The 25,450-nt window shown below is 38.5% G+C and overlaps 2 protein-coding genes across 18 annotated transcripts; one reads left to right on the top strand and one right to left on the bottom strand.

Annotated features, from left to right (window-relative positions):
• Positions 1-1,024: 1,024 nt before the first annotated feature.
• On the top strand, positions 1,025-8,432 carry LOC120103851 (putative HVA22-like protein g). 17 transcript variants are annotated; one of them, XM_089923683.1, is made up of 9 exons: positions 1,025-1,324; positions 1,482-1,729; positions 1,811-1,889; positions 2,037-2,135; positions 2,241-2,297; positions 2,404-2,466; positions 2,545-2,764; positions 7,420-7,587; positions 7,636-8,432. In XM_089923683.1, exons 3-9 carry the CDS (start codon positions 1,861-1,863, stop codon positions 7,789-7,791), a joined length of 792 nt encoding a protein of 263 aa, XP_089779809.1. In that variant the 5' UTR covers positions 1,025-1,324; positions 1,482-1,729; positions 1,811-1,860; the 3' UTR covers positions 7,792-8,432. The 17 variants fall into 17 exon arrangements, with proteins under 17 accessions (XP_089779809.1, XP_089779813.1, XP_089779812.1 ...); XM_089923687.1 differs by adding an exon at positions 5,579-5,771 and having other exon boundaries at positions 7,441-7,674; XM_089923686.1 differs by adding an exon at positions 5,579-5,771 and having other exon boundaries at positions 7,432-7,674.
• Positions 8,433-9,522: 1,090 nt separating this feature from the next.
• Positions 9,523-24,822, bottom strand: LOC103703880 (transcription factor E2FB-like). Its single transcript, XM_026803334.4, has 13 exons — positions 24,552-24,822; positions 21,454-21,649; positions 21,184-21,237; positions 20,988-21,073; positions 20,771-20,859; positions 20,640-20,694; positions 11,012-11,064; positions 10,887-10,937; positions 10,745-10,793; positions 10,596-10,661; positions 10,446-10,522; positions 10,124-10,352; positions 9,523-10,044 (listed from the first exon to the last, which is right to left on the bottom strand). The coding sequence occupies exons 1-13, from the start codon at positions 24,750-24,752 to the stop codon at positions 9,988-9,990; spliced, it is 1,263 nt and encodes a 420-aa protein (XP_026659135.4). The 5' UTR covers positions 24,753-24,822; the 3' UTR covers positions 9,523-9,987.
• Between the last annotated feature and the right edge of the window lie 628 nt (positions 24,823-25,450).

Here is a 25,450-nt window from a genome sequence, read left to right as displayed (position 1 = left end):
TGGTGCAACATGATTTTAAATAATAGTATTATTATCATTTTAGTGGTTGTTATAATGATTTCGAGCACCTCTCATTATATCATTGGGGCAGATAGCATATAGCTATTATTTTTTTATTATTTTCAGTTATTTTTCATTATAATGTACCATTATAATATAATAATAGCCATTATTTTCATTTATATCATTTCTAAAATAAAATATCTTTAACATTCATTTTTCTCTCAAAAATCTTCCAAAAAAATGCATGTCTAATTATTTTAATATTAAAATCTGAAATTAGGATGTTAACTCTAAAAATAATACTACATGCAACATTTTAAAGATATCTTTGCTATGCAATAAATTAATAGATGCATAATTGCCATGAATACAATAATGACAGTTACACGTATAAATCGATGATATTGCTTATGTGCATCTTGCTATTAAGTATTTAGGTGCAAACAATTTTATAAAGACCTCAAAATGGCAATATGCAAATAAGCTTTTGAAAAAAAAAAAACTAGTCTCACAGAAGACTCTCAAAATAACGAAATATTAAAAGAAGCTCTAAAGACTGTCAAATAACAAAATACTCTAATAAGTCCAAATAACATAAAATCACTTACAGAATAAAATCAAACTGGCTGGAACATCCTTCTGCGGCGAATGTAGATTTGAGTGACGGATGATCTGGCACTGGTATCCGCACTAGCATCTTACATGCAAAATAATTTATTTGGTTAGGTGATAAGTGAAATAGTTTTGTGAGTGTTTATAATTTTTTTCGTGACAACGGCTGGCGGTCGTCAAACGGAATGCAACGGTAAACTCATACCACAACAGTTCGGGGAGCGTCCTTTGCGCAGCGACAGCAACGTTATCGCGAACGTCACTTTGGGTCCACCTGCACGGGAAAAAGCCCTCGGGACCTCCGATCCGTGATCCATCAATCAAACGGCCAGTATCCAATGCCCAAAGCAGATTCCGTACCTCCGGCCGTCCGTTGTCTATCCCCTCGCTCACCAGTAAGCACCGACGTAGCCATCCACGTAGGATAGAGATACGATACGCCCCGGTGAGGGAGAACCAAGAACCAGTTCAAATCGAGACGGCCGGGTGGGGGCGAGGCGACGGTCTTTCTCTCCCTCGCCGTTCTCTGGCTTTAAAAGAAGAGCAGCTACACGGTAAAAAGAGCTCTCGCTCGCCGTATTTCGTACCCTTGAAGACTTGGCGAGATCTACTCCCTTTTCCTTTCTCTCTCTGTCGCTTCTTTTATCGTTATCGTCTCGGTGGAAGGATTTTGTCTCCCTCTTTCCCTCTTGCGGCCAATCTCGGAAAGGTATCGGTCTTTACTCTTTACCCTCTTTCCTCTTCTCTTCCGATGTCGGCTTCGTCGCCTTAAATCAGCATGTCTTGCGCTTCTTCTCGGATTTTTGCACCGAATAAGGGTTCTTTTGCGGCTTCTGTACTGATACTTGATTTGTTTTCTTGATCAGTTTTAAGGGTTTTCTCTTTTGTTTCTTGCGATGGAAATCGGTGGGATTTTGGCTCATATTCTGCAATGCGGAGATATGCGGAGTTGATTTCAGTCAGATCTTTAAATCCAGGGTTTTCCTGCACGGCGTTCTTTTTTTTCTGTGTTTTCCTTGCCCCTAGTTTTGTTACACTCCGCTCTCCAATAAGCTTTTTAGTTAATTTTCTGCTGCAGACGCGCGCGCGCACTTCCAATGATCCGGGAATCACGGTACAGTAATCTTTTCTTGTTTATATAATAATGCCGTCTGTTTTCATTTTCCTTGACTTCTAGTGCTTGGTGTTGCTGAAGGGGGCTCAGGAAGCGGCCGTAACTTTCTACATATTTGGTGGATCAAGATAATGGGAAGTTTTGTTACAAGAGCCTTGGTGTTAGTAATTCTGACATGGATTAGTTTTTTTGGTTTTTTAGCTGCTTCATTACATTCGAGTAGATCTTCGTTTCATGTTTCTTGTCTTCAGAAATCTTTTTTCAAAAAAGTGAATTTGGATGAGAACTCGAGCGTTTCTGTCTGCAGATTGGTCCTTGGCTATGCTTATCCGGCCTATGAATGCTTCAAAGCTGTGGAGTTGAACAAGCCAGAGGTTGAACAGCTGATATTCTGGTGTCAGTATTGGTACGTTCTTGTTGCTTGTCGGTGGAAAGATTTTATTTTCAATCCTATCTTCTGGTCACTTGTGGGACTAAAAGGAGACCTTTCGATTTTAATTCATTTTTCTAGGATTTTAGTTGCTGCACTGACCGTCTTTGAGAGGGTTGGAGAATCTTTTATTTCATGGTAAGGTAGCTCAGTGGTTTGGAAATTTGGGCTCCACAGCCTTGCTTTCTTTACTTTTATTCAGCTTTTCTTGTTACAACTTGGGATCTTATCTACTTTCTTGAAGGGTACCAATGTACAACGAGGCAAAGCTGGCATCCTTTGTATATCTTTGGTACCCAAAAACAAATTTCACCTATGCCCTCTCGGGCTATGGCATGTTATCTCATCTATAGTTATAATTTTTTTAATTAGTGAATTTATGGCAGGGAACCACATATGTCTATGAAACTTTCTTTCGGCCATATGTTGCAAAGCATGAGAATGAAATAGATCGTAACTTACTTGAGCTGAGAACGAGAGCTGGGGATATTGTTGCCCTTTATTGGCAAAAGACTGCAAGCTATGGCCAGACAAGGCTTTTTGAAGTCTTACAGTACATTGCTTCGCAGTCACCCTCGCAGTCATCGAGATCACACCCTGTCCAGGTGCTTATTGAGAAGAGTAAATAGGTCTTACTGTGTTCTCTTTGTTTTTCTTTTCTTCTAATTATAATGAAATTTTACCCGACCACTCAATATACTTGACAATCTAGAAATATAGCTTTTTGCACTGCCTCTAGCATTTGCTTGCTTTTCATTTGCTTAAGAAGGCACATTTATCTGATATGACAAAATTGTGGTCATTCACTATGATTCTTCTATACATTCTGGGTTAAAGTGAAAAGAATCGATGGGTCCAGTAGTAGAACCTTCTTTTAATTTGCAATATATTGATTGTGTGTTTATCTCCAGCAGACCACTATAAGCTAATAACACCAATCATGAAAAATGTTCTCCCAGTGTACTAAAGCTTTTTCCTTTGTCAAGTAGAGATTGTAAGGTTACTAAAATAATTTTCTTTTTTTTCCACCTATTGCAAGTAGAGATTGCAAGGAAACCTGTATCCTATTCTCCTAGCAATGTAGTATTTGGCATGCCATATCAATGCCCTTGTTTTTATATCAATTTAGAATTTGCTGTGATCAAGCTTATTGAAGTACTAAGGATTGTCATGATATGCAACATAACCTAGGAGAAACTTTCCTCCATTTAAAAATTAAGCAAAAACAAGAAGCATTATCCTGATCTGGTGTTAGGAACCAGATGTTTAAATTTGTGGATACATTGGAAGGATTAATAATGTTTCCCAGTGGACTACCTTATTAAGTGAAATGATTGGGCGAGTCACCCCTTAACAATAGCCCCACATTGATGCTTTGATTGGTCATGTACAATCCTTCTTGTGGAATATTGCCATGCATGTTGTTGGGGCCTAGGTGGTCTCACCAGTCTTAGGAGCATGCTCTACTGTGTTTCTACAAGCATTGTGTCGCATATCATCACCTATGTGGAGGAACCCATCTATATGTTTATTTGTGGGGTTGAATGGTTTTTTGATGGAACCAATGGTTTATATTACTGCCATATGCTACCGTATATGCTGATCAGCATAGCAGCTGGTATATGATGAACTCATTCTAGTCATCCCAAAAATTAAACAGATAATGTTAAAGTAATAAAAATATGAATTAGTTAAGAACCAGAAAGATTAAACTTTATAGGAAAGTAAAAGTACATATTTATTTTTTAAATTAAATATCTAACGATTAGCAAGTCTGATGTCTTTGATTTGAAAATTTCTATGATTGTCCGTTGTGGTGATGCATATGCATTACACAATAATTAGAGTTTTTTTTAGTATAGTTGTAACAAAAGCCATGCATGTTATTCTATTATAGTAAGCACCTCCTTTATTCCTCCTCCTCCTCTCTCTCTCTTTCTCTCTCAATTCCTTGCTCCAATGGCAATGACCCGATCCTTGCTCTAGTGACAATGATCCAAAAATATATAAACATGTCTTAAATCCAAAGTGTTCAGCATGCTGGCAATATACAAAGATTAGTTTGTATTTGAAACTCATTGTGGATTGTATGCAGTTTATCGTGGAAAAAATGTGGACTAGTGTGTGACTTCATGAAGTTAGAAAGCTGATTTGTAAAGAAACTATGTAGTAAGGGGTGTCGTCTCAGCGACATGGTATGAAATGATAATTAATCTAATATGCTTGGTACAATATGGAGTATCAAATCATTGAAAATTGAGCAATATTTTAATTATCACAACTAAGGCTGCTAGTCGTGTTTGAAGATGCCCCTTGTTTTAGTAAATTAGGCATTGAAGCTAGGCCTCCTCAACAGAGATACGAACAATGGTGCCATACTCAGCTTTAACAAACAAATGAGAAATGATGACTTGCTTCTTTCTCTGTCTTTAAAATAAATAACATAGTTAGTGATAGATCCAGGACACATGGCTTCACTAGCGCAATCAACATCTAAGTGCAAAGTTGGAGCAGAGAAAAGGATGAGAAATTGAGGGCCAAGGTGGTGATGGCATGAATAAAGATAGCTAAGAATGCTATTTAGGCTACATGAGATGGCGTTGTAATGAACTTGTCGGCCATAGGAATGCATAGACAATGTCATCAAGCGGTCTTCCAATGAGATGACATTATCAAGAAGGATCAAGAAAAGGGTCACCATCATCCATTCTTCAAACGAATCTTAACGGGTGTTGAAGCAATTTTAGTGCCTATAAATTGAGCATAAGAGATGATATTAGTAATAAACAGACATTTATGTGTCTGTATATATACTACGCATCAAGCTTCAGGAAATACCAAAGATAATGAAGATTCTTTATTTCAAACTACCTTTGAAGATACTTGGCACCTTATCGTTATAATAGGACATAAATTGTGATAATCATGTTACCCTTGTTAAAAAATGTAATGATTGGAACAGAAATAGCAGGACCATTAGAGGGATGCATGCGCTTGCATTTAGACTTATTTTACTATTTGTCCTTTTGACTCTGTTTACACCTTGACGGAAACTATAAATTTAAAATCCAGCTTGCAAATTTAATGGTGGTGGTTTTAGTTTGAAACTTGGTTACTAGATGTAATATTTGTTATATTATATCTATCACAACACAACATTTCCAAAGCAAAGATCTTGCCACGGGAAAGGCATTGAGCCAACTTCCATGTCGTGAAAAAACACAATGTATATCAGTGACACTGCAGCATTGGAGTTGTTGACCCACTGTCATACATTACGCATACCTTCTCCTCCTCCTCCTCTCTCTCTCTCTCTCTCTCATTCTTTTCTTATTTTATTTATCCCTTTCAACAAGTAGACGAGATGAAGATTGAAGCGAGGGTTGTTTTTAGAAGAGAAGAAGGTTGTTTGTTTGTAGGGTTTGGGCAGAGGGATGGATCTAGTGTTCCTCGACGATATCATAAACTGCCTGGTGGAGGTGCGATCGGCAAGGCCAGGCCAGCAGGTCCAGCTACCCAAGGCAGAGATCCAGCAGCTCTGCGTTGTGTCATGGGATATCTTTCTTAGCCAGCCTAATCTACCAGGACTTGAATCTCCCATCAAGATCTTCGGTCAGCTCTCTCTCTCTCTCTCTCTCTGTGTGTGTGTGTGAACTGTAGGGAGATCCTTACCTTGTTCTGTTTCTTGTTTAATCAGTTCAAAAGGTTTGCGTAGGATCCATATTTCATGTTAGAGATTTGCTTTGGTGGTTCGGAAGAATCTTAGTTGTTCATGGGAAGGGAGATTGGCATAAATATGGAAAGAAAGTTGAGCTCTTCCCAGGGGAAAATGATATTGCAAGTTCAAAAGAAACCTAGGGTTTCTTTATCAAGAAAGATGGGTTGAGTTTTTGATAAAGATCTGATCTTGGAAAAAATGTAATCATGCACGTTACTTATTCAGGTTTTACTGTCACATTTTGTGTTCCCTTTTGCCCTGACGGATGTCTATGATCTTTTGCCATTTAATGGTTCAACTTTTTTTATGTGATCTCTTTTAGTAATTGGAAATTTGAGAAAACTGAAATCATTATTTTCTTGTTTTTTTTTTTAGGATATCTATATTAGAGGTACAATTTCTGCCAGCTGCATATTCTCTAGCTTGCAAAGCTGTTAAGGAAAATAGCTCTGGAACTTGTGCGTCTTCCCAGTGACACAATCAACCTGTGAAAGTTCAACTCTTTTTGCTTTGATTTAGTTAACACAGGAGCCAACCTACATGCTATATTACATCTATTACTTTGGCCTAAACTAAAGAATAAACATATATTATATCTAGGCAGTATATCTTGGTGCTTGGGAACTCAGGGACCAATGTGGACAGCCTGTCTGCCTCAGCTACTTTGTTGTTTTAAATGAAGTATTCTAAAACCTCCTACAGTTCTTTGGTATTTCGCATTTGTACAGATGCAAAATAACCACTTCAATGACTGCAAATTTTATTATGTGAACGGAATTACACAAAATAAAACCTAGGTTTAAATTTATACATATCAAAAAACTCTAGAACTTCCAAATGATCTTAGAGATTAGAACTTCTTGTACCATAAAATACGACTTGAACATAAAGATCTACAAAAAATATGTACTCATTTGAGGATAAAATGCCCAATCTTTGATGCTTTCTACATAAATGTTGAGTATAACTGTGCATCATCTATAGTTAACTTTTCTGATGCATTGTTATATTTAATCCTACCCTGAATGCTTGTTCATTGAGTGTGAAGAAGCTCTACTTCTTTGGGTAACTGTTTATTCTGCGTGCATTGTTTGTAAGAGGAGATACTTGCATGATTCCTAAGACTAGGGCGTCTGCTTGTAAAAGGAAGATAGCTGTTGGTTTTGACTTTGAGATAGTTGTTGGTTTTGCCCATGGATTTCTTAAACGTGACAAAGTTATCTCTCCTGGGAATTTGTATGTAATGCTCTGTTTCATTTTCAAGTTTCAGATGGTATCAGAAGGGCAGTTTTTGAGGTAGGAAAATCTATAAAAGCTGTAAAGGATTAAATGTCATCATTGTTTCTATCTATATAAACTAAATAAATTGCTAGCATATATTGAGGTTTATGTCGTGGCAGGATCTTGAATTATTGAAGTTCCAAATGTTAGATTCTAGACTCTTGATAACATTTGTTTTCGAGTTTCATACTTGTTTCAAATATAGCACCAGCTTTTTGACTACACTCAATTTTATTGATGAGTTGTTATATTGGCACTAAGCAATGCCAGCAGCCTCGGCAGATCCGCCGAATGGCATCTACGACGGCTGCTCGCCAACAAACAGTCTCACAAGAGCATCAACAGCAAACATGCGCACCATCCAACCCCACTAAGAGGCAGTTGCAAGAACCAGCCCCTCTGGTTGCCCAGCCGCCAGCCTCACCAGCACTTACCAGCTTGCCTAGTTCTGAAGTCACCGCTCTTCCTACTCCAGCAGGTGATGGAGAAGCAATGCAGGTAGAAGTGGCCAATGCTGCATCCAAAGAAGACACAAATCCTCCCTCACAAGAGACTCCCATGGAAGAGGCAATCCGCATGACCCGTGGCAGGTTGAGAAAAAGAGCTGCTGCTGCTGGTCCCTCAATTCGTTAGTAGCATCTCTTGCCTGCTCTCTCAATATTTCCTCGAGCATTGCTTGTTCGTTGGTAGAGTGGAAATGTGGGGCGATTGATTTGAGTGCATTCTTTTGAATCCATTAACACATATGTAAATAACCTAGAACAAGGTGGAGATGCATGTGTAGACAAGCATCTAGTTGATGAGTTTAGGGGGCCTTGATGATATCTATGCAAGTGGCTGTTTAGTTCTTAATGAACTGCATCTGGATATGGCAGCAGGGGACCAGAGATGGAGGCGAAGCTTAGTTCATGGAAGAGGATTCACTCCGTTTGTGATGAATGGATACAAAAATGAAACAAGATCACTGCATGCACATGATTGAATTCCCAATCCTTTCGGGGCTGGGGCATAATCATGATTCCATGCACTGTTGCAGAGTCATTTTGCCTGCCTTTTTAATTGTATTTGGTATCGGATGCTTAGAAGTTTAGTAATGACAATCAGGGGTGGCATCATCTATCATTTCCTTTGGTATTACCACCATTGCCATTATTACCGCTGGACGGCTAGGCTACCATTGCCTTTTTAGTTAAGCAGTTGGACCCGTTGGAATGTAATGGCTGGAGGATGCAATATCTTGATTATGTTTTACAGCAGTTGGCATTCATTTCTAATTTTCTACTGGCTTGGCATCTTTTTCATGGCTTCAGCTTTGGTTCATTATTATACTGTGTCATTCATTGTAAATATCAAAATACCTGATTCTTTAGTTTTACTTGATGGTCCTGTGGAACCTCTGAAGCAAGCTAGGAAAATATACGACCGTCTTATCATAATTACTGATCTTCTGCCCAGATCCATTGTCTTCCCTCCGTCCCCCATGTAGGTAGCTGATGGCTTCATTTTCAGCTTGTTTCTTCCCAAGAGCTCATGTTACCAGTTCTTCTGGTTCCGATTGATGGTGAGGTATAATAAATTCGACTCCTATATGCAGATTGTTGTGGCCTAGGAGAATATAGATCTTGTTTTTTCCCAGTTTTGCTGGTAAATCAACACCGTAACAACATTTAAAGTCGAAGAACCACAACTGAATTTTAGGACTTCGCAATGCCTAAGTGGGAAAATATACACTGATCAAATGTGGGGGCGTGATAACCACCCACACAAGATTTGCATTGGACATTCCGTCGGTGATTGTGTACGACGTATTGACAAATTTTTCCCTTTTAGTAGGAATGTAAATGACAAACATTTGGTACCATTCATTCCAAACCGACATTTTCATTTATAAATAAATTGCATTGCAAAAAAGGCCTCAAAACACTTGAAAAAAGAACACCTGCATGTTTAGGAAGTGCCCCATTGCAAAAGAGGTCTCAACATTGATCCTCTCTAGTTCAGGTTTGAACTGGACCCCAAGTTTACAATTACTGCCATCCGCAGATCAAGTGACAGCAGTGATTGCATAGGCCTAACGTCGTACAAGGGCAGCATACATAATGCATGGTCCTATGAGGCCCATGAAATCACGAAAGCTGTGGTTGGAGGACTGGACCACTCCAGTTCAACCCCAAACTGGGGAGGATCCCTGATTCGAGCCAACAAAAAAAAAAAAAAAGACATCAGGATAGCACGAGTAGCCTACCTTGTTCGCAAGCCATCATCAGCACCCCATTACTTCAAAGTTCAGAAAGTCAATCCATTTCTGTTGCTCATTTGATCTCTGAGCTGAAATTAATGGAAAAATCTGAGTGTGCATCTAAATTGAAAAACACCGCCACAGTGACAACTGAAAATATTTATAAGCCTTTTATTTGATAATTGTAGAATTAATAGGAAGGACCATCATTAGCATTTACAATTTCACAAATCTTTTTTTGCCCCCCCACCCCCTCTGAGCTCTGTGCCCTTGATGGTGCAGCCTATTATGATCTGTACATCCCAGGAGTATCCCCTGGCAGGCATGCACAGGAAATCAGTCAAGCCTACAGTCACTGATCTTGGAGCTCCAAGGCTGTAGTATAGCCTCATTTACAATGAAATGGTGATCCAGAGGTCTTCCTTTCTTTGATGTTATTCTGCATTTAGTGACAGTAAAGTGAAATGGTTGGTGGTCATTCTCCAAAGCGGTCAAGCTAAAGTGGTAATTCATATCAAATGCCCTCTGTGCATCCATAGGAAAGAACATCAAGAAGGGTAATCGGGCTCTAGTTCAAGGATATATTCAGTTCATGTGTCTGAAACAGTGACTCCAGGATCTGATACAAACCAGTAATCAGTGTCCATCTGCAATGACAAGCATATCATAATCAGCAATCTATTAGCATATCTGATCCTAGTTTGTGGTCTATGTATATATGCTTACATCATCTGATGGGACAATCTTCACAATGCCACCCATGCATTCTTGTGCAGCGGTTGAACCCAAATTGTTAGAAAGAGTAGCTTGGTCGTGTCCTCGCTCAGATGTTCCACCTGTATGCTTGTCTGCTGGCTGAAAAGACATATCATTCTTGCAGCTACTCTCAACATACAAATCCATTGCAGCTGGCTGTTGGTTTTGATTTGAAGCCTCGTATATCTCTCCATGATTGCTGTTAACAAGATGAGAGCCTATATTATAATTCAAAATTTTCTAAAAAGAAAGTCCAACGGACAGCAATTTTGGTACTGCCCCCGGAAAGTACCTGATCAAGTACATATCAACAGGACCCATTGAGCTTCTGAAAAGTAATTGGTATCGTCTTTGTGGAAAATCAAGACCCTGTTCAAAAAATAATGTCATCAAAACCTACCTAACCCATGAAGTATCATCTTATCGACCATGTCTTGCCCACCTCATCAGGATCTGGAACTTCAATACTAGTTCCTCGAGGTGCTTTTATTGCAATTAGAGTAGAATCCTGTCATGACAGACAAAAGTTAGAACATCTAGCTACAAGATAAGATCAAATGGCAAGAAACTCAAGGGCCCAGAAAGCCAAACCTCAAAGCAAGGAAGGTTATTAATATCATCATTGGTGAGATAGAGCCATCTAAACAGATTAATGACCATTAGACTTCAGTTAATGAATAACAAACCACCAAATAAATTGTAAAGCCAAGAAACGTTAACAATTTCAGTTTACTTTTGGCTGTTCTCCTCTTCAGTCAGAATTCTGAGATTATCTTGCATCTCTCTGCAAAGCAACAGACTTTCATTAATACATAGAAAGAAAACAGTTTCATTCAATGTGTTTTCCTGAGAACCCACCTGATCATTCCATCCAGGCTGCAATCTTCTGTATACAGAGTTTCAACTTCAGCCTGCGAAAACGTTGGGATGAAAATTAATGACTGTACATGATTAGTTATCATCAGCAAAATATGAAACAAGTAAAAACTAACATTTCATCTCGTTTCTGCTATCAGCACACTTGACAACCAAAATTGAAAACTGTAATAAGATCTTTTCAGGATAGCATTATAAGTTCACAATTAACCATATTTATTTATTTATCTATAGAGATTTGCACCGGTTGGAGAAATGCATGGAGAAAAAAAACAAGATTTTCTCTGAGCCATATTGCTACTAATGGGCCCATGTTAGGCTGAGTAAGGGGTCCAGTTGGTAGGGCAACTTCTACTCCATAAATTCCAAAATGTATTAATATAAAATATAAAGAACCAATATACGAGTCAACATATAATGACAACTGGAGTTAATTGAGTAGTCAATAAACCTTTTATTTTAACATGCATGTGATAATAACATCAATGGGAAAAAATGTGTAGCAGTTCAGTAAGAGTCTGGGCACTTAATAATCATTATTTGGCAGCAAAACAGTTCAGAAGTTAAGTGACATCAATTGTAATAAGGTGCTTTTTGATAGGGGACACTGCAAGAACAATTGTTCCAAGTGCCACAACTTATAGCTGACACAAGGACAATTTTCAGAGCACCATGGAATGTCATGGCATGTCATTCAAAAACAATGTGACCTAGTGACTAGTGTCCAAAGGTGCCCACTCCAGATTTTTAAAAAACTGAAGTGTTGAGATACCATTCGTCATATCTCGTTTGTATATAGTTTAAAAAAGAAAATTCAGGTATTTTATGTCCAGGCTTCTAGGATTAATTTAATCTTGGGCCAAATAAGTGCAATCCAGAACTATGGATGTAAAAGAATTGGTTGGCTAATCAAGTTGCTGGCTAACTTGGAAGGATTATTGAGCATAAGCAAGGTCCATGGCACACTGGTAGGACTACACATTGAGTGGGTTGGACTGCGCCAAATATCTGCTGGGACTCAGCCAACATTGAAGGCTTAGCCCAAACTCTGTTCAACCCACAACTGATCCAACAAATCTCAGCTCAAGCCCTGTGGACAACTCTGAGTTGAGATTGAGCTAGCTCGATTGATATACTGGCTTGGTCTGGCCCAAACTTAACCAAGAAAGAATTCAAACATAGCATGACCACTTAGAACTAAGTTTCCTTTTTTTCTCAATTGTATTTAACAAAACTAAGATATCGCATAGATAAACCCAATGCATACATATGGGAAATTAAAGTGCAACCAGTATTTCTCTTCTTGTGCTATCATCCGTCTATCAGACACATTGATTCTTGCACATAAGCATGTATCATATTTTACCCTCAGGCCAGCTTGGGCTAGGCTAAACTCCTAGCTCAAGCTTAGCTGTTCAAGTCAAACCAGAATTTTCAAGCCCAAAATAGTCCAACTGAATGATAATTTATCCCAGCCCATAAATAGTACAGGCTTAAAAAGGTCATGGGTTAGCAGAGCCCAAAATGCATCCTTATACATAGGGTTAGGTAGGCTTGGCTTGAGTTACGCACTTATAGTATCATCATGTCAAAGATCAATGCTGAATGAACCCCATGGCGACCTAACCCATCTTGTCTCGTAATTTGTTATGGCATTTCTTCTCGCCCTCTTGTTTAATCATGCCACCAATGCCTTGGGCATGCAACAAGCTGTGAGCAAAGAGATGAGTGGCCATGGGCTTCAAATTACCAAAATGTTCCTTCCTCCTTTCACTTTCCTCTTACCCTCTCCCCCCCACCTCTTTGTAATGAGAGGGAACAGCTTGATTGTTCGAGGTGTTACTACCTAATATCTGATGGCAAAAGGCCACAGATCAAGTTGAACTAGGTTGAACGATTACATGGACAAGGTGGGCTTGGATAATATTTGCTAGGTTGGGGCTAAGAGAAGTCAAATTTGGTTGAAGGTAGCTTTCCAACAATGTTTCGTCATGTTGGCCTTGACCCATTCCTGATCTAGCCTATTTGCATCCCCAGCTTGAACCAAGCCCAGCATGAAGCTTGATTTATATAGAAAGGATTGATCTATCAAATTCAACATTGTTTAGAATGTTACTTTGTTGCCATGAGGCCTTTTTATGTCATCATGGGAAAAATGCAAGGCGGTTCCAAGAATACAGCAGAGGAACTCTTGGCATTCTATGCAAGAAACGCATGCAAAAGTTTCAAAAGACTGGCTTATTATCTTCAACTATACAAATGGCTTTCATCCTGCCTCTGTGACAAAGTACTTTGAAGATAAATGCTTTTCTGATTTGTTACTGAAAATTTTCTTCTCTCACTAGGGCCCTAGGTTGGCTTTCCCATCCACCGCCTTGGCCTGTCAGCTCCCCGCTTATCACTTGCAACAATCTCCTACAACTGAACCTACTTCCAACTCATTTCTTGTAGGAGAGACTCTAATATCTAGCTATGAAAACCCACATGGCCCATGCACACCCCTATCATATTGCTCATTTGGCCCCCTATATTCCATGCCACTCAAGCTCTTGACCTAACCGCCAAACCCATGCCCTCCTTTAAGAGGAAGGTATGGAGTTAAGCTAAAATTGGACCCAAGCCTAGCTTGAGAATTCCAATTCAGGCAACCTAGTCAATTGATTTTGGTTAGTCAAGGGTGGTTGGCCCAAATTAAGCTTTAGGATCTTAATCAACCCCTCCTATGAATCAAACCTAGGCCCAGTCCATCAAGGAAAGGACACAAACCATGGGCTTTTCACACAACAAAGTAGTGATGCAAGCTAAATCCATAAGCACAGCACCTTTTTTTCTTTTTTTTTGACATAAAGTACATCATTTTTTAAAAACTACTAATTTCTAAATTCTTAAAAGAAAGAATGTCCAAGAAGCTTTCATAGAATATACATAGGAGGAACAAAGATCATATTTGTAAAAAAAAGCAAACTTATTAAGTCAAGCAGAGTCCAATCATACATTGCATTATAGTTAAATCTATTGTTACAGACATCAGAAGAGTTATATCAAGTGAGATATAGCCCTTTAGAACAAAAGATGGAGCATCACTATTCCTATGATACATCATTGACACTTGTAGGTTGTGCCTGCACATGCTGGAACACACTATCATAGGTTGGACAGCTTGACATCAAGTTCACAAGCAATACAATGTGAAACAGTATCATCCCCTATCTCATAATCAAAGATAGTTTGAGTAGTTATCGATTCAGAAAAGTACTTTATCTATTATAGTTGTTTTATTTAAATGAAAGAATTGTGCATGAAGGAAAAATACCTAAACTTAGGTAAATGATTGATTTTGCTACATTCAAACTTATGTCGCTTCTTTATCCTCTTTTTCTAATTGATGTATCATCTTGAACCTTGTACAGCTGGGCATCAAATTTATAAAAAGATACAAGAATCTGCATTTTGTCATATCCTTAAAATACTCCCTAGATTCTCAAAGTCATAAGAAAACATATAAATTATAAACTATTTAGACTAGAAATCAAATTACAATGATAGTAGATTTTCAATTGAAGATTTGTACACGCACATATATATGATGTATAATGTATGATTTTAGTTGATAACTTAATATTATCCGGCATCAAAATAACTGAGATACCATAACCATCAAGCCTTGTCCCAACCATTCAGAATCAAAGCAGTGACTCCTTATGTACCAAGCACTCCTATTTAGAGCTGCATCTAATTTTATTTCAATGTTTACCATATCCTTTATCACAACTTCTATCCTATTTCTACTACATTTAGGGCATCTTTGGATAATTTTACGAGATTGAGCTGAAAATCCTATAGAAATTCGTGAAGTAGGCCATCCATTTAAGCATGATTCTGTATCAACCAAATACCACCCAGCCAGCCCAAATCATATAGGAAGAAAAAAAAGAACTACATAGGTTTTTTTTTCTGGCAGCCCAAAGGCTAGGATATGGGTTGGGTTTGCACAGGCTCTTAGAAAATGCAAGCTGGATAAGCCAACAGGCCCAATTCCTCCAAGATTTTCAGCCTGGTCCAATAGAAATATCTAAACAAACCCTTAACATTTTTTTCTGGACCCTCCTTATTGCCCAACACTTGAAATCATATAAATATGCAAGCCTTGTTAGCATTATCTGTTGTGCCAATATCGGGCCCGGCAGTACGTGTCGGTACAGCCCAGCGCCATGCCATGCCGACCCAGTACCGACACAATAGAGGCGGGGGAGGGGGAGGAGAAGAAAAAAGAGAAAAAGAGAGATAAAGCAGGGGAGGGAGCGAGAGAGAGAGGGAGAGGAAGGAAGAGAGACAGGTCTCGCTTTTTCTCTCTCATTCTTCCTCTCCCCCTCCGACGACTGCATCTCGGTTTCGTCGTCAGAACCGTCCAGTCCACCACCGGTACAGCTCAGGACGCCCCAAACCGAGCAGTTCGGGACGGTTCCGCCGACCATGCATGTTAGCATTCTCTAATTTGCATTTATTGTATCTCTCGTCTAACAATCTTGGCTTGGTCCTTATTTTCATCTTTACTTTTCAAAAACTACATTTCCTATAACATATTCATATTTTGCTGATTTTTAAGCCTCTTACCCAATAAAGTGTTTTCAAAATATCCAATTTATATTTTAATCTTCCCCCCATTAATCAAATTATCTATAGCTTATGGCACATCTTTCTAAATAATTTAGCATAAATTTATCTATAATGAGTATAAAAAATATGAGCATCGTGTTAATTAGCGGAGTTAGACCAAGTTAAATCCTTGTGCCTATCGTAAATACTCGACATTTCTATATACACTATGCCAAGTTGCCAACCTAATCCAAGAAATGGTTAAGTGCCAGAATGTGCCGCACTAGCTATACTTGGGTACAATACAATGGTTGTATGGCTGTGTCGCTAACCAACACAACATAATTGGAGTTCCTTAATCATTTGAGCTTATTTCAGCCAAAGTGTAAAACCTAGTTCTGAATATTCAATCCTAGGACCATATGCATTCCTGACTCAAAGTCAATGTTCTCGTCAAATTAAGTTTGAAGCCCATCTTTCTATCCTTAATGAGGAGAAATCCAACTATCATTATTTCATACACCTCATTAGTTCATGTTTATTTGTTTATACGAGCTTTATTTGTGTTATTATGTATATCTTGAATTATCACCTTATTAGAACATTTATATAGCATTTCGTTCTAGCATAAAATATACTTTTGATGCATGTTGTGAAGTGATTGCAAAATAAAAAGAAGGATCCAAAATGGAAACAGTACTTCAACAAATGTATATGAATGCTAAAGACAAAGTTAGTACGTGTGGTCTATTTGTTTGGAAAGAATTTTATTTCATAAAGTCTTATTTAATCAGTTTCAAAATGATTTATGGATGACAGAGAAAAGTTGACATGACAAAACTTGTTCATTTCATCCTACTAGTCTAATTATGGTGCTACTTGCTTATGTATCTTAGGCTTCATATGTCTTAATTATTACACATCTTACATGCAGTACGTTCAATTTTTTACTAGTCTTATAAGACCATATTTTTTTTATAAGGTCCGTAGTATCGGAACCAACACCTATGCCAGTACGCTAATTGTAAGGTACGGTACCATATCACGTCGTTCCAACCTGAACTCGATAGAGAAACTAGCAAGGGAGGGGGCAGGGAGAAGGAGAGAGGGAGAGGGAGAGGGCGGAAGGGAAGGAGAGAGCGGGAGAGGACAGTGAAGAGAGAGGCGGAGGAAGGGGGACAGAGAGAAGGAAAGAGTGGAAAAGTGAGAGAGAGAGACACTGTTGACTTCACTAAAAAAAATCATAAAAATTATAAAAAGGAATGAAGCCCCTGTTGCCCTGTTCCAACAATGTAGGGAAGAGAGGGCTTTTTCCGACAATGCGACCTCTCACTCCCATCCTCCCTCTCCCTCTCTCCTGCTCCCTCTCCCTCTCTCTGCTCTTTCCTTCAACCTCTCCCCCACTATCGCCGGTTTCTTGATGCCAAAAGTCCTATTTTTTCTCTTTTTTGTTTCGAAGGCTTGTTATGCTATTTTTGGTGAATTTTTAATGTTTTAGTTCAATTTTAGATGGATATGTGATACTAGAGTGTTGATATTAGTATCAACACTTATTAGGTCAACATGGATCGATAAACTAGCAATATTAATAATTAAAAAATGACAAATAGTCTATGATATTGTAAAAAGGAAAATGTGTAATAACTCACTTTATAAATCTAATCCTAAGTAAAATATCCATGGCTCTCGTAGATATCCAGATATTGTTTGTATTCTAGACCTTGGATATCATACCAGCTTGGATATTGTCCCCATCTCTGCTGGTCATATGATATCCGATAGTCCCCTGCTATGACTCCGGATACTATGGTTGCTTGTGGTAGTCATAAGAGACCGACCATCCCTGCTCAGGGTAGGAGGAGGTAGCATCATGTTCCAACCTCTAGCTATACCCATATCCATAGAAGCAGCAATATACAGAGTCAGATCCTCCAAATAAAATTAGTAGAAGAATGCATAAAGATCGTATATGGATAAAGGATGCTACCTACTCTATTTGATGCAGCAGAAGATTCACCTCCAGCATAAGATGAGATCTACTGCATACTATAGCTATCTGATGCACTTGCAGATGCATCACCAATCTCTAGTTCCTCCATTTGATGTAACATCTCTCACGTATTCTAGAATCTTTTCTCATTTCCTTGCACTTTCCGTCTAACTTTTGCCATCAGTTTGATCTCTAATGTTTCAGGTATGCATATAATCCTCCTATCTCTGCACATAGTTTCTCTCAATTGACTCTCCAATTTCTCAAAGTATCTATACCCATAAACCTGACCTTATGTGCACCACCCTTGAATGCTCTTCTTATATAGGACAGCATCTCTCTATAAAATCTTAATTTTGTTCAGGTATGGTGGTCCTGATTCTACATGGCATGCATGAACTCCGCCTCGCTGGTTAATGGAATGAGCCATTGAAAATAACCACCACCACCTCTAGACTGTTTACCTTAATCTCCATACACATCAGTGGAACTATCATGATCATTGTTGCTGAAATCGCGAGACGCGCTAGGCAAACCCGAATTTGATGGCTCACATGTCTCGCTGTCATCTTACCCAATCGGTATGTCATCAACTAACTTAACCGGATCGATGACTAGTGTTTTCCTCTTGGACTTGTGAAAATCAACAAAATACAAGAGAGCTACCTTAAAATTCATCTTTTGATGCATGTTCAATTTTTTTTACATAATCAAGTTTAAATATAAAATAATGCACTATTAGAATCTATTGAAGTGGCTATATTTGCCAAATGCTTCAGCACATCCATAATCTCAAATTTCCACCATTTACTCTGATCTTTATGTTAAAAGTCCTAAAATAAAACCCCCACATCTGATATTCTCAAGAAGCATATCCCATCATACTTTAGCCCTAAGGAACAACTTTTCCAACAATAAGCATTACTTTTCTCTAGAGGAGAGATTAATTTTCATTCAGCTAGACACTGCACATCGTTGCCATTACAACCCACATCCTTGCAGCCTACAACATAAAGTCATTCGAATCACCATCTCCAGGTTACAATGTCTTACAACACACACCCTACCTTCCTACCCTACAAATAACAGCCTTACACATTAAAATATCAATGTCCCTTTAATTTATTGGCATATCAAGAGTCCTAAAGAATAAGAATTGCAAAATACTATGTTATCGTCCAATACTAGTAACTTGAAGTCATGATGAACAATGTTATATGATTAATCACTCATTGCTACATAGCTTCTGTAATCATCCTATAGCTATAAATAAGAGAGTTAATATCCTCATGGGCTTTTAAAGATCTCAAATGGTGAGTGATCTAGCAAAACTGATAACAAGTTGAACAAGTGCCATGCATCCAACCTTCCACTACTCTTAACTTCTATTATAAACATGACACTAGTCAGCCTTCCATGTACTAACTTTGTATGTGCAATTCCTTTATTGTACTCAGTGCACTCATCAACTACAAAACATGACGGTCTACCATAGCATTGTATATAAGTTCCCTTTCTAATTTTACATCATGATCCAGTATGCTTTTCAATGATATATCTGAAACTTTATAAAAGTCAATGCTAGAAAACATGGGATTGTCCCTAAAATCCAATCATTTCCATGGAACCACCAAAGAAGGGTCTTCACTGCATAACTCTACTGCAAATTTCATTTCCTCCTTTGTATGTGTGTTTTTTTATGGTTTTATCCTTTCTTAGAGTTATTGAACTCTAGATATTTCATAATTGAAACCATCTCCGACTTATTTGTTTCAACTAGCCCCTTCAATAATTTTGTATTTTGCACCTTATAGTTATACAATTTGGTGACATACATGTTATGCACTAGCACATACCTGAACACTTCCACTTCTTAAATCCTTTTTATGGCATGTTAATAAATTCCACTCTATTTGATACAGCTCCCCCCCTAACATCTGTCCTCCACAGCTATTTAAGTGGAAGTCTACATGCAAGAAGAGGAAAAGTTAGTGAGAGCTTTTAGCTTTGGGATGAATATCCCTATTCATCACGGTGTGAAACTCATCAACTCATCAATATGGGGCTGTATAGGATTACAGGGTTATAATCTAGTACCAGCTCCATTAAGTACCACTAAAGAAAAGCCTAGCCCCTAAAGTTGCCAAACCTCACCACCATCAGACATAAAATATCTAAACTTAATATTGCTCCCGAATAAGTTAACTGCTCTCTTTAGTTCACACCAATCATTGACACTTGAGATTTTCCTTTTCCTTTTTTTTCCTTTGAAAGCCCAAGCACATATTGAACATATTACAAAACAATGTGTCTCGACTCTAAATTCGTCAAATGTTGAAAATCAAGGTAACCCATAGTTACATTTCCAAACATGGTTATCTTGAATGCTGAGCATGATTTCTTATGAGAACAAATTACAGAGCCATCATGCGTTTATTGGAAGAAGGTAAATATTTAGCGAGGTAAATATTTTAATGGGAAGAAGGTACCAATACTTGAAGAGGGAGAGGCCCAAGATGCTGAGGCTAAAGGGGCGGGTGGCATTTGGCACATCTCAATTTGAGCACGAAAGATTAACTCGATCATCCTAAAGATATTAACATCCCAGAACAAAAATAAAACAAACAAATACACATGCCAAATAAAGCACCATTTCAGAGGTATTATAATGACAAGTATAGACTACATAGGGGAAACTAAAAGTGCAACTCACTATATGCTCATTGGGGAAACCACTAAGATGATCAGAAATATCTTCTAACATAGGCTAGAGCAAAACAAATTAGAAATACAGCTAGGAGGAAGTCTTTCCAATATCAAGATGCACTAAGATAACAGTGTATTCTCTTATCTAGCTCCCAGAAAGCATGTAAAAGCTGCTGATAAAATATGTTAAAAGTTTGCTTCATCAATGCAAGTTATTTCAAACTAAAAGCAAACTCAAAAAAAAACTATCAAACTGAGAAATGGGGGCAGGAGAAGAGGGAGTGGTTCCTTTAACAGTATTTGACATTAAATGGGTACCTTCAATGCAGCAACTTGATCATCCATCTCCTTGGGCCTTGACATATCAATTCCCCTTTTCACAGATGTTTTTGTTAGTAAATCACTTTAATTAATGAAGGGAAGAAAAAAGTAAGGATTCTAGTGAATACTTGCAACTTATCCTATTCTTCAAGTTTTTTTCAATCAATCCTACTCCTTCAAGAACATTTGTTATATCATAAATCCTCCTCTTTTGGACCTGCCAGAGCAATTGAAAAGAATATCCAGAGAACTTACAAACAGCTCATTCTTGGCACAAGGAAGTCAATAATTGAGAAACTTAGAAAAATGGAAGACGATAGATCTGAAGCATCACAAGAGTCATACATCCAAAATTTCTGCTGCTCTGTTCAAATCAAGAGTCCCATCATCAGCTTGCTGAAGCAGATTGACGAATTTCTTTGTCAACAAACCTATCAAGTCATATTAACCCTCAAAAAACATCCAAGAGTGCTTCACAAGAACATAATAACAGAAGATTCTGATCCAATCATCCTCAGAACTATCTCAATGCAACATTCACCTAGAGAACTGTCGTAGCGGCAGCTGCTAGGATTTAAGATATTTGAAACGTTTCCTGCACAAATGTAGCATTGCCAATTATTATCATATGTTATTTTGTAAGAGCACAAAAATGCCCCTTTTATTTCTCTTTAATCCTAACAGGTAAGCAAAACCGAACTAAATGCCATTGTCAACCAAATAAGCTATGAACACTGTCCGCATCATATGTGGAACCAATATGGCATATGGAAGCATGAAGTGCAACAACCATAGGTTCCATAGGAATCACCCTCAGCTAGTCCAGGCAACTGCTGCTGTACTGCTTTTTTATGTTTTGAATGCTGTGGTTTTTGTGGACACTTGACACCTGTTCCTGACTCAGTTGGAAGTATATGAGATCCGGTTTCCTCCTTCTGCCTTTGTCCAACAGGCCCTTCACCACTCTCAACTTTCTTTATTTCTGTTCCATTTGTTTGTTTTTTTACCTGAAAAAAATGAAATGCATATCCATAACAAATAATTGATGCTGGATCCAAAAGAAAAGGCATAAAAGGACACAGAAGTTAACATTACTTTCAGAGATCACGGGAAAAACAAATCAAGAAGTGTACTCTTGCATACTTGTGCATCTCTCTGTAGTTGTCACCGTAAGATTACTACTAATAAATTTTTATTCATTATACGAGGTAAGCAGGAATGTTGACTCAAAGAGCAGTGCGTCTCAAAAAAGGACGAGCAAAAATGGCTTAGAAACAAATTAAAGCTAAATAGCCAGAGCACCTGCATGGCCAGAACTGTCAAGGGGTGGGCTTCCAAACATATCTATATTAAAAGGAGAGCACAGCACTTAGAATTCTTCCACCCAAATTATGACCAATAGCAATATGAATCAGAAAACAAAATGTCATGATAGATAAGATAACATAAGTTGGTTTTACCTTAAAAATTCTTTTAAGAGGTTGTCAATCTCTGATATCAAAACATTAATGTTGCTTGATGCTTCAAATTTTAGGGTTTCCAGAGTCCGCATATTTCTGGACAGTGAAAGAGTGACATGAATGGACAACACTACTAGAAATCCTAGAAATGGAGTCTCCTGCTTATGTTAGCCAATAGTGCTGGCTCTTGTCATGATTTATTCAGGATCTTATTAGAAGTCATCATATTTTGACTTGTTACTTTTAACTGCTCAGCTATTTCAAGTGTTGAACAATAAAAGCCTGAAGTAACGGACCCTTCTAGAAAAAGTCTTGCATTTTTGTCGCTTTCATCATTGTGTTACTGAGACACTTGGCACAGATGCCAATTTTGAGGTCTCCCAAAGTTTCCAACACGTAAAATTCAAAATATAACATATTACACAAATTTTTATATCCATATGTATAAAACTCAAAACATGACATATTACGCAAATCACTTGAAATGTCCAAAATCCTAACCTAGGCACCCATAAGCAACTCACTGAGTCACCCAATGACAATAGATAGCCATACTGTAACATATATAGGCATCCAAGGTTATTTTACAAACAGAGCATAATTCGGATAGCCATTAGATATAAAGAATCAAAATACTTAATGATGCACCCCTTTACGATACAGAAACCAAGGACCAAATAACATGCAGAGTTATTCGCATTCCTAATTTTGAGTTCAGTCTTTAAATTTTTCCACACATGCCACTTTTGTCACATTTTGCATGTCACACAAATTCTTTTTGCATAAACTGATGCAACCTACCAATATGTGTGCCAATCTTTCAGTATTAATAAAGGCAGTCTTGAAGTGTTACTTCGTAAGCACTAAGTTAAACATCAAAGAGAAGAAATAAACACATGTATGCAACGTTATTGCAGACATTGACATGAATTATATGCAAGAGAATCCATCAAATGTCCTTTTATAGTTATTCCAAAAATTCTGTGCGAGTGGAAAATGGTGAGCATCTCAGTATTTCTGTTGAGCAGACAATATATTGTGACAGTCTATATAAACATATTGCACTGAACTTTTGCAGTTTCGATATTTAGCAAGTAGACTACAATCTCCACCAAATGTGTAAAATCTCTTCAATTATCTTTTAGTGCACATACTTAAGTGCAATCAAAGATGTGAAGATCAAACTGATGCAATGCATGATTATTGACTACAGCAACAGGCATCAAGCAAACAAATGGCATGTAACCATCACAAAATCAGGTCACTTAGCAACCAATTTATTAAGTCTGCACGTATGCAGCTGCAAATCTACAGGTCACATGGAAAAATAATCAAAACTAAGAATTCATTGTCAATAATTTACAAATGTGAAATCTGAAAAATTCAATCATATTGTGTCAGTCAATCACATCATTCTTGTATGCTTTTGTTAGTTAGCCTTTTGTTGAACAATAAACACGTTCACCTCTGCAAATAGTCACTGCATCTAATATTCTAGCACAACTTCCATAGACATGAGAATCAGAATTCAATTGAAAACTTTTGCTTGGCAAATTCCCAATGGACTCTGATTGTAAATCACATTTAAGGAAGAAAATTGCTGGAAAAAGAGGCTCAATAAATTCAGTCTACAGTTAATTGTGGATTAAAGTTGTAAAACAACCTCCTGGGAGACCACATACACATTCAGCAAAGTCCACCACCCATCACCTCTGTCTACAATCTACACAGTGTTAGCAGCTATACTCTTATGGCCTACGACTTCTCCTTGCACGATATGACATTTGTCTAAGGGTCTAGCACAATATCTTTGTCAATACAGTGGTGAAAACTCCTCTATTGCCCAAAACAACCCTAGGATGCTCTACTTCATAAACATATTCAAAGCATGAAATCAACATTCTGATGCATTGTGCCGCTAGAACATAAGATAGTGCCAACTTGAAAACCATAGGATATATCAAAAATCCCCCCCGTCACCCAGAACAATACACACATATACCGCATAAGAATTTGTTCAGAAGGCCTTTTCTTTTCTTTTCTTTTTTCTTGACCTTTAATGTTGCGCCACAAGACTCGTCAAAGGCATCATGTTTCCCTATCTCTCCACAGGATGATATATAATCTCAGATCACAAAACCTAGAGGAAAAAAATACCCCGATTCCATAAATTATAAAACCTCTGGAATCAAAACAACAATAGATCATCATCGTCATCATCAAGCAAACAATTCCAAGAACATCATTCCAAGAAGAAAAAAAACAAAAGAAAATCAAAAACCATATGGCCGTGAATCAAGAGGTGATCGAAACAGAACAAGGGAATAAGTGAAAGGGAGAAAGGTCCAGATGATCATGAAAGATCGGAAGAGAATAAACGAAAGACAGAAAACCAAGAAGACGACAACAGCAAAGCAAGAAAGTGGAGAGCGAGAATGGCAGCACTCACGGAGGCGTCGGGGGCGGCGATGCGGTCCTTGTCGGTGGGTCCGGGCGATCGGCGGGGGAGGAGGTGCGGATCGAGGGCGAGGGCGGGGGAGAAGGGGAAGTGGCGGTGGGAGGCGGGGCGGAGGATCTGTTGCGCGTGCTGGTGGGGCGACGGAAGCCGGAGCTCGGTCGGCGGGAGGCTGGAGCCCTCGACCTCGGACATGGCGAGCGAGAAGAGGTAAGGGAGGAAGGGGCGGGGGGTAGGGTTTTGAAGGGGGAGAGAGGGAAAAAACAAAAGGGACGGGAGGGGAGGGGGGAAATTAGACCGGGGGCGGGATTTGGGTTTTATTTTTATATTTTTTGACTTGGCGGCGGAAGACGGATGCCCGTTGCCTTCTGTTTGGCAGCGATTCGGGTTGCATCTTTTGCGACATCGACCGTTCGATCGAGCCCCGCACAGTTCTCAAAGCATTCGAACTCTTCCATCGTCCATATGCACTGATCTCGAAGTGGCTATTGCGCGGTCCAACGGTATATTCGCGCGAAGGAAGGTCGATCCTTCTTTGGTTTTGGAGGCAACTCAAGAGTGCAACGAAACGAGCGCACGCAACCAGTAATACCAGGGAACACAAATACAGCACGCACAAAGATCTAGGCCATGTGGAACAGTGGGAGGGAGGGATTGGTTGTATTGAATTCATGGTATAAGAATCCAATAGTCTCGTGACACGGGCACACTTTTTTTTTTTTTCCCCCCGGTTTGGAGGGGGGAAGGGCCGGGCTCATAAAGTTATAATGTTGGCGCAATCAGAGAAGAGGTTTATATTCAAAAATATTCATAAATAGCTTCAGAGCGAGTCGATCGGGAAAAAAAAAAAAGTCGTCCTAATAGATCCTAAACCTTGCCATTTTGACTACCGC

Source organism: Phoenix dactylifera, chromosome 6 (genome assembly GCF_051530095.1).
Source record: "Phoenix dactylifera cultivar Ajwa chromosome 6, Ajwa_hap1_PhDact_Kaust_v1.1, whole genome shotgun sequence".
NCBI classification, from domain to species: domain Eukaryota; kingdom Viridiplantae; phylum Streptophyta; class Magnoliopsida; order Arecales; family Arecaceae; genus Phoenix; species Phoenix dactylifera.
Note: the sequence above shows the minus strand (reverse complement) of the source record. Positions and strands in the feature narration are given on the sequence as shown.